The sequence below is a fragment of the Berghia stephanieae genome, chromosome 5 (genome assembly GCF_034508935.2).
Source record: "Berghia stephanieae isolate SIO BIC M18660-M18661 chromosome 5, UCSD_Bste_1.3, whole genome shotgun sequence".
Taxonomy (NCBI): domain Eukaryota; kingdom Metazoa; phylum Mollusca; class Gastropoda; order Nudibranchia; family Aeolidiidae; genus Berghia; species Berghia stephanieae.
The window spans coordinates 7,529,312-7,539,463 of record NC_088364.1 but is presented as its reverse complement, the minus strand read 5'-3'; the positions used below and the strand labels follow the sequence as shown (position 1 = coordinate 7,539,463).

General features: G+C 36.9%; 1 protein-coding gene across 1 annotated transcript; it reads left to right on the top strand.

Moving 5' to 3' along the window:
* The first annotated feature begins 4,368 nt into the window (after window positions 1–4,368).
* Window positions 4,369–5,490, top strand: LOC144973847 (uncharacterized). Its single transcript, XM_078916740.1, has one exon. It carries the CDS (start codon window positions 4,369–4,371, stop codon window positions 5,488–5,490), a length of 1,122 nt encoding a protein of 373 aa, XP_078772866.1.
* The last annotated feature ends 4,662 nt before the right edge of the window (window positions 5,491–10,152 follow it).

Genomic DNA, 10,152 nt, shown 5'->3' with positions numbered 1-10,152 from the left:
TTGTTGAACGACTTTGGTATAACCCGCATAACCAAGAAATAGAAAGGACTTTTAATGAAATTTGCTAGCAATTAAATCATTTCGTACACTATTTTCAGATAACCACGAGTCGTTGCGGTCATCTAGGGCTGACGTAATCACACATCTGAGTAAATAACAGGTTGGCAAACTAGCTGACGGTATTAAATATGCGCGTATCCGCGCAAATCGGAAGTAATGGAGTTCACCGCGGAGTCCTCGCATTGAATTGATACCAGTTAGTGGTTATTTCCATCATTTTAAATACGATCCATTGCTTAAAAGTGACATGATAAATTTTCAGTTCTTGACATTTGGAAAGAATTCTATGATAAGTGAGCGAATTATATAATCATTTACAAAAGAAACGACAGTTTTTGTTTGCCACTATCTCACAAAAGAGAAAACATATTGGTACGTGGTGTATTTCTTAAAGAAGTTGACCATTTTTTTCTTTCTGTTGTTGTATCACATGCCTTTATTGTCACAAGTAAAGAACAGAAGCGGAGCGCGAAACATGTTGGTATAAAAGCTATATATGTAAATATTGTAAATGGATAACAAAATTATTTCAGAGATTTTTAAATGTTGCTAAACAAAGGCGCACCAAATAGCACGCTCAGTGAGCGTGGTTTGAAATATCACAAACCCGTAATTCAGACCAAAGCTGGCCTCTTCGCACAAACACTGAGATGGGCACGTGAACTCCAGGCCTGAGATTAGAATATTTGGGATGGCCTTTCATTTACAGATGAATCGATTTCTTTTTTTGGAGTTGATTCCAGAGACAAACAAACTTCGTGCAATAGATGTCGAGGTGAACGTTTCAATGACGAAACCATCCGTGAAATGACAAACTGAGAATATGGATCTGAAATGGTGCTGGCAATGAAAATTTGTGGCAGATAAACTGAGCTGATACGAATCAGCCAATGACTCAGCTCAGACCTATACATCAACGACCAATCATCGTCCCATTTATTTGGACTCATAATAATCAAGTGGTGATATTTCAGCTTGATAACGCCCAAGTACGTAGAGCTCGACAAATATCTGCTTTCCTAAACGATTCTAATATAAGGGTGATGAACCCGTGGCCAGCTGTGTCACCTGACATAAATCCCATTAAACATATTATGAGAAACGTTATGAAAAGAAAGCTTTTAAAAAAAGCAATCACAACATTATCGTCAATCCCAAGGTGTTGCGATTATCCGGAGTGGACTGTATATATAAGATGGATAGATAAATAGATAGATAGATAGATAGATACATAGATAGATAGATAGATAGATAGATAGATAGATAGATAGATAGATAGATAGATAGATAGATAGATAGATAGATAGATAGATAGACAGATAGACAGATAGATAGATAGATAGATAGATAGATAGATAGATAGATAGATAGATAGATAATAGATAGATTGATAATAGATAGATAGGTATATAACAGATAGATAGATAGATAGAAAGACAGACAGACAGACAGACAGACAGACGACGGACGGACGGACGGACGGACGGACGGACGGACGGACAGACAGACAGACAGACAGACAGACAGACAGACAGACAGACAGACAGATAGATAGATAGATAGATAGATAGATAGATAGATAGATAGATAGATAGATAGATAGATAGATAGATAGATAGTTAGATATATAGGTATATAACAGATAGATAGATAGATAGGTAGATAGATAGATAATAGATAGATAGAGAAAGAGAGAGAGAGAGAAACAGAGAGAGACAGAGAGAGACAGAGAGAGACACAGAGAAAGAGAAAGAAAGAGAAAGAGAGAGAGAGGGAGAGAGAGAGAGAGAGAGAGAGAGAGAGAGGGCGTATGAATGTGTTGTACATGGATGTGGGCAGATGTAAATGTTTGATTGCACACTCGCGTCTATGTGTGTGAGTATGTGTGTGTGAGTGTGTATTTGAGTGTGTGTTTGTGTGTTTGTGAGCGTGTGTGTATGCGTGTGTGTATGCGTGTGTGAGTATGTGTGTGTATGTGTGTATGTGTGTGTGTGTGCGTATGTGTGTATGTGTGTGTGAGTATGTGTGTGTGAGTGTGTGAGTGTGTATTTGAGTGTGTGTTTGTGTGTTTGTGAGCGTGTGTGTATGCGTGTGTGTATGCGTGTGTGAGTATGTGTGTGTATGTGTGTATGTGTGTGTGTGTGCGAGCGTGTTTGTATGCATGTGAATGATCGAATGAATGAGAGAATCATTTGGAGTTCGAAAGAGGTAGTGTGTGAGCACATGGATGAGAGACAGGGTCTCTTAAAATACACTGCTTGACGCCTACAAATTGCCTAGTAACTGATTCGCCCTTTTCAATTTTTGGAGATTTATTTGAAAGGAGGGGTGCACTCTTTGAATTTTATCTTTTTTTTTTTAATTAATCCTTTTCTGTACTCATGTTTATGTTATTTCCGACGGGCTGATCTAGCTTTGGGTTCTTTCGAAACATCGTTTTTCTATTAATTGTTTTCTTCCCCCCCAAACATCACATATTTGCAGCGTTATTCTGATGTGATGGTAGCCAAGAGCCAGTGGCGTCGGTAGCGCTGAAAATATAAGAACGGATTGAGAGAGCTTATGTTGGGGGGGGGGGGAGGGGGGTCGTTCCCAGGGTCTCATATAAATATATTATGTAAGTCATTGACAAAAGATGGAGAAACAAAGTATTACACAGTATATCTAAAGATGGGCAACGTAACAACATTTTTTTTTTAATTTACATGGCGAGTTGCTACATTTTTAAGCATCATCTTTGTGCTCAAAATCTTTATATTTTTTTGTTTAATGAAAGTCTTATCGCTAAATGTGACAATATTAACCCGAAAAATGATACTTTTATTTCGGCAAATTCAAATATGTGCGTCTTTTGAAATTGGCATTTATCGAAATTGAATTTTTATTTGTCTTTTCAAAGACCTGACAAACATAACATAGGAAAGAAGTAGTGGCCAGCACGGCCGATCCTTTTTGTAGTTTGATAGAAATATGTTTGAGAGAGAGAAAAAAGAGAGAGAGAGAGAGAGAGAGAGAGAGAGAGAGAGAGAGAGAGAGAGAGAGAACGAGAGAGAGAGAGAGAAAGAGCGAGAGAGAGCGCGCGAGAAAGAAAGAGATAGAAAGATAGAAAGCGAGAGATATAGAAAGAGAGAGAAAGAAAGAAAGAAAGTGAGAGAGAGAGATAAAGTTTGTGCAGATCAAGGGGATGTATGCGTAGATATGTCAGTGATAAGTTTTACATTGGATTTATAGGGGTTTTGTTCGTGTAAATAATCCAAAAGCTGGTGCTCTAGATTTAATATAAAAGCAGAAATAGTTTCTCTGAGGTTTAAAAACGTGTGGACAGATTATCAACGTTGTCTGCACTTATTCGACACTTTAAAAAGCTATAACTGTTATAATTTTGATTCTATATCGTCAGTTGTTTGGTTTATGTTTCATCTTCTATCCCAGAAAAAAATGTTGAAAGAAGCCAATTTCTTTAGATTTGCCTAATTTCTTAGTATTTGAGTATTTTTGTGGCAAACGTCAAAATATATCAATCTGGAAGAGTCTCTCTCTCTATCTCCATCTCTCTCCCTCTCTCTCTGTCTTTCCCTGTGTGTCTCTCACTCACACTCTGTGTGTGTCTCGCTCCGTCTCTCTCTCTCTCTCTCTCTCTCTCTCTCTCTCTCTCTCTCTCCATATCTCTCTTACTCGGCAATACTCTCCATCTCTCTCTATCCGTCTCTCTACATCCCTCTATTTCTCTCTCTACGTCCATCCCCCTCCCCCTCCCTCCCCCTCCCTCTCTCTCTCTCTCTCTCTCTCTCTCTCTCTCTCTCTCTCTCTCCATCTGCTGCAATGTGTTTCCACTGTTCGTTATTCTTAAGGTATTTTTAAATTTCAAAATGTGCTTTTCTTCAGAGACCAATAGAACTAAAAGGAATATAAAATTCTTTGAAATATAAAGAGATAAAAATGGTATGATGAAGTGAAGTATGCAATTGATAAGAGTGTGGTATTTTTTATCAAATTGTTTTGGACTCTCTTTATAAGCCATTCAATGTCCCTGTATTAAAGTCAACATTGAATGATATCGTCAATATCTTTCTGTAGCATATTCCCCGTTTTCTTTCATTTTGTTGCTTTTAAAAAAGTATTTTTCTATCATTAGTCTGATTTGATTTGGCAGCTAGAAAAGTATTTTAGTTACCACAAAGTGTTGATTTTATATTTCATTCTTTCTCTTTAAACATTGTGTCTTTTTTTAACCATTTCATATGCTTTATCCTTTAGTCAGTCATTTGTGTTTATTTTGTCACTTCACAGATTTTTACAAACAGTGTCATGACGTCCCGGGCACCATTCAGAGATTTCAACAGGCCGAGGTATGAGGACGTCTCAAACTTCGACCCCTACTACGATGCCACGACAAGCAACACTCTCATGTATGAATTCTGTACTGAGATGCCCAATGGACCCTTGGCTTTGAACTTTACCGACCCTTCTGACCTTATCCGTGGCGCCTTTTGGGACATTTTTATGGACAGAATTGTGATTTGTATCCTTTCAGGATTTGGTCTTGTCTCAAACTTCATCAACATGGTTATTTTTATCCGTCGAGGTATTTTTAAAGACAGTTTCACATTGAATCTAATGGGATTGGCCGTGTTTGATTTCCTTACCTGCCTGGCGGACCTGGTATTTCAGTTCAAGCATATAAGAGCATCTATTTTTATTTTTTTCCTACTGGACTATTCTAAAGAGGCTTTCATTACCAGCTCCTGTTTGTCATTGGCCTACATATCAGCGGAGAGAATGGCTTGCGTGGTGTTTCCATTCAATGTCAAATCCATGTTTACAAAATGTCGTACGAGCTTTGTATTAATTGTCATCTTTCTTTTACCAACTTCCTTTGCTATTACAAGGAAGGCGTTTGGTTCGCATGTTACAAATGTGCGTAACGCATTGGTTATAACAGAATTTGGTGTTCTACGACCATTGGGTGTTGTGTGCGTGGTTGTATGTAACAGCATCTTGATTGCTCGTCTGGTCAAATCAAACAGATTTAGATTGGCCACGTCATCCCAAACACAGGCGGATCCTAAACAAAAATGGAACAAAAAGGAATTGAAACTCATTCGTATGATGGTAACGGTGTCTGTTGTATTTTCTGTGTGTCATGTGACAAATTCGATATTTAAAATTTCATCAGGATTTGACAGTTCGGATCCTTTTAAAAAATATGTCATGAATGATGAAAGAAGTTTTTTTTATAACGTGAGTGTCGGATATACCAAGCAGAGAATCGATTACACTTTATACACAGACATTGTGGCTGACATTTTACCGTTAATAAACGCGTGTTGTAATGTCATCATGTATCATAGAATGAGTTCGGACTACAGAGAAGAACTGAAAGATTTTATCAGCTGTGGCCGACACAATAAATCAAAAAATCGTGTTTAGTTACCTTTAAATTGTAATCGCCTACACGAGAAAAAGAATCATAAAAATTGGAGTATTTATATGGCGCAATATCTGCAAAACGTGCTCTAAGCGCTTTACAAGGGGTCCCTAGCCTACAGCAACGCTTAACATGTAGGACTTGACATGCGGATATGACATATTGATAATATATTTTTTTTCGGACAGAGACAACGCCTAAAACGACCAAGTACTCATTTTACGCCAAAGGACGCTGAGATAAGAGCCTTTTCCATGGACTCAATTATGTGCCGCTCAGAGCGGGACTGTCTGATTGGAAGGCGAGTGACATACCAGTAGACCACTCAGCTGCATAAGGCCCGAATAGAATCACTCTAAAATCCTTTGTAAATCAACGGTTGCAACAAGAAAGTCAAGATAAAAAGAAAGACTTGGAAAAAAACAGGAAATAATTGAGAATTTATAAAGACATGAATAATATGTGACCCATCGGATAAAACAGTATTATGTCAGAAATGAATTTTAAAGGTAAAGGAATAATAATAATAAATATAATAATAATAATAATAATAATAATAATAATAATAATAATAATAATAATAATAATAATAATAATAATAATAATAATAATAATAATAATAATAATGATGATGATGACGATGATGATGATGATGATGATGATGATGATGATGATGATGATGATGATGATGATGATGATGATGATGAAAAAAAACAATCTAAAATCCTCTGTAAATCAACGGTGGCAACAAGAAAGTCAAGAAAACAAAAAAGTCAAGAAAACAAGAAAGTCAAGAAAACAAGAAAGTCAAGAAAACAAGAAAGTCAAAAAAACAAGGAAGACTTGGAAAAAAATAGGAAATGATTGAGAATTTATAAAAACATGAATAATATGTGACCTATCGGGTAAAACAGTATTATGTCTTGGTAAACCAGTTGTGAGAAATGGATTTTAAAGCTATAAATCTATAAATGACAAGAAATGTCAAATTTTAGTTTTTGTCAAATTAAAAGATTCTATTTAATCTTCTCAATAAAATCAACAACAGATTTAAAACCTCTAATTGTTACCATGGGTCAAATATTTAGTATCTACCGTTCTCAGGCAATGTGTCACAACTAATGATAGCGTCGTACAGGCGTCATGTCTCGTCTTACATATTGAGTACGAAAATTGGGACGGAACCTCTAGTAAAACACATTTGATGGAATATTGCACTCTATAAAAATTCATTGTTTTTATTAACAATTTTCTGATCCACTTTTTATTCTTTCTATAAACATGCCACACGTGTTAAAAGCTATATATCTGTCCAACCATGTATCTATCCATCCATCCATCCATTAATCCATATATAAGACATATCCAACCGTCTATCCAGCTATCTATCTATTTATCCAGCCATCCATCCATCCATCAATTTATTCGTCAACCCATCCATCTATCTCTCCTTCAGAGGATCCATCAATCCATCCTTTCAATCATATATCCATCCATCTATCAATCCATCAATTCAGCCAACTATCCATCCACCCATCCATCAATCCATTCACCCGTCCATCAATCCTACTATCCATCTATCAATCCATCAATTCAGCCAACTATCCAACCACTCACACATCAATCCGACCATCCATCCATCCATTCATCCATCCATCTAGCCACCCATCCATCCAACCATCCATCCATCCATCCATCCATCCATCCAGCCAGCCACCCATCCATCCATCCAACCATCCAACCATCCATCCACCCAGCCACCCATCCATTCATCCATCCATCCAACCACTCAACCATCTATCCATCCATCCATCCACCTACCCAACCATCCAACCAACCACCCATCCATCAATTATTCAATCCAACAACCCATCCATCCACCCATCCATCCATCCAACCCATCCAACGATCATCCATTAATCCAACCACCCATCCATTCACCCATACATTAATCCAACCATCCATCCATCAAACCATCCATCCATCAAACCATCCATCCATCTATCCAACCATCCATCCAACACCAAATCCATCGATCCATCCATCCATCCATCAATCCATCCATCCATCCATCCATCAATCCATCCATTCATCCATCCATCAATCCATCCATCCATCCATCAAACCATTCATCCATCTATCCAACCATCCATCCAACACCCAATCCATCGATTCATCCATCCATATATCCATTCATCAATCCATCTATCCAACGATCCATCCAACAACCAATACATCGATCTATCCATCCATCCATCCATCAGTCCATCCATCCATCCAACTATCCATCCACCACCCAATAAATCAATCCATCCATTCATCCATCCATCAATCCATTCATCCATCCATCAAACCATTCATCCATCTATCCAACCATCCATCCAACACCCAATCCATCGATTCATCCATCCATCCATCAATCCATCCATCAATCCATCCATCAATCCAACCATCCATCCAACACCCAATCCATACATCATTCCATCCAACCATCCATCCATCTCATCATTCATCCACATGTCCATACTTTTCTAAACCCTTGAGGAACCATGTCCGCTATTCTATTGGAACTAGATCACGAGATTATTTTTACAAGTCATTGATGGTTCCTCTCTTGTTGCTATGCCTGTCAAGCTATTGAAGGTTTCTTTGAGACTTCTTGTTGCTATGCCTGTCAAGCTATTAATGGTTTCTTTGAGACCTCTTGTTGCTATGCCTGTCAAGCTATTAATGGTTTCTTTGAGACCTCTTGTTGCTATGCCTGTCAAGCTATTAATGGTTTCTTTGAGACCTCTTGTTGCTATGTCTGTCAAGCTATTGATGGTTTCTTTGAGACCTCTTGTTGCTATGCCTGTCAAGCTATTAATGGTTTCTTTGAGACCTCTTGTTGCTATGCCTGTCAAGCTATTGAAGGTTTCTTTGAGACTTCTTGTTGCTATGCCTGTCAAGCTATTAATGGTTTCTTTGAGACCTCTTGTTGCTATGCCTGTCAAGCTATTGATGGTTTCTTTGAGACCTCTTGTTGCTATGCCTGTCAAGCTATTGATGGTTTCTTTGAGACTTCTTGTTGCTATGTCTGTCAAGCTATTAATGGTTTCTTTGAGACTTCTTGTTGCTATGCCTGTCAAGCTATTAATGGTTTCTTTGAGACCTCTTGTTGCTATGCCTGTCAAGCTATTGAAGGTTTCTTTGAGACTTCTTGTTGCTATGCCTGTCAAGCTATTAATGGTTTCTTTGAGACCTCTTGTTGCTATGCCTGTCAAGCTATTGAAGGTTTCTTTGAGACTTCTTGTTGCTATGCCTGTCAAGCTATTAATGGTTTCTTTGAGACCTCTTGTTGCTATGCCTGTCAAGCTATTGATGGTTTCTTTGAGACCTCTTGTTGCGATGCCTGCCAAGCTATTGATGGTTTCTTTGAGACCTCTTGTTGCTATGCCTGTCAAGCTATTGATGGTATCTCTGAGACCTCTTGTTGCTATGCCTGTCAAGCTATTAACGGTTTCTTTGAGACCTCTTGTTGCTATGTCTGTCAAGCTATTGATGGTTTCTTTGAGACCTCTTGTTGCTATGCCTGTCAAGCTACTGATGGTTTCTTTGAGACCTCTTGTTGCTATGCCTGTCAAGCTAATCAGGTATACGTTCTCTGATAAATACAAGCGGAGATGTAACCATAAACGGCAATGAACAGTCTGAATTATTAAATTATAAACATTTAAGTTGTTTTATTTGTGACTTGAAAATTTAAGATAAAGTATATTTTGACCGTGAACTGAAGACTCATAGCCACCGGAAAAAAGACTGTATTATAGTTTGTTATTTATCACTAAATTATATCATAGTGTATTATCATTTCTTAATATATTCATATTACGTTACATTGTAATATATAATACTGTATTATATTATGTTGTGTTATAATACATAACACTATATTATATCATATCGTATTGTACCATACTGTTGTTGATCACTAATATCTTTTTTGCTGTCAAACAAACTTTGTTTTTGATTTGGCTGTGAAATAAATTCGCAAGATATGATGTTAAAATATCAAGATGACGCCATTTCCATGGAAACAGTTTGCAATGCATTTTGTACTGTTATTATAAATCTTTCATAATTTTCATTTTTCATTTAAATGTATTTCTGTTTCCACATCCATCGTATTATGTAATATACAATTTATATAATTATGTAAAAAGAACAGTTTGCAATGCATTCGTTTGTAGTGAAGAAAAAATTGGTCTTGAATTCATAACTCATGATATCTTAGAAAATTGCAGTTAAAATCCTGTTTCATGAATTGCTTTAAATCGACGTGCACCTGTTTGCAGATCTGATAACCCAATCCATTGTTGTAATGGAAATCTAAAAAAAAAAAAGAAACAAAATATTGTCCATTACAACAATGTTAAACTAGGCCCATAAGTGGGGTCGGATGTCAAAACTGAATATATGTACACTTTGGTTTAAACCTTTTTTGTTTTTATGTTGTCCTTGAGTTTCTCTAATTGTTATTTAGATGAGTTTTAATCGGGTATTTAATGCTATGTTTATACAAATGATACGATTTTGGTAAAATTTACCTTAAAAATTGCGTACGCCCAGTATTTTGGTTATTTTTTAAAACTCAAATAATTCCATTGTTCCTTAACCATTCATGT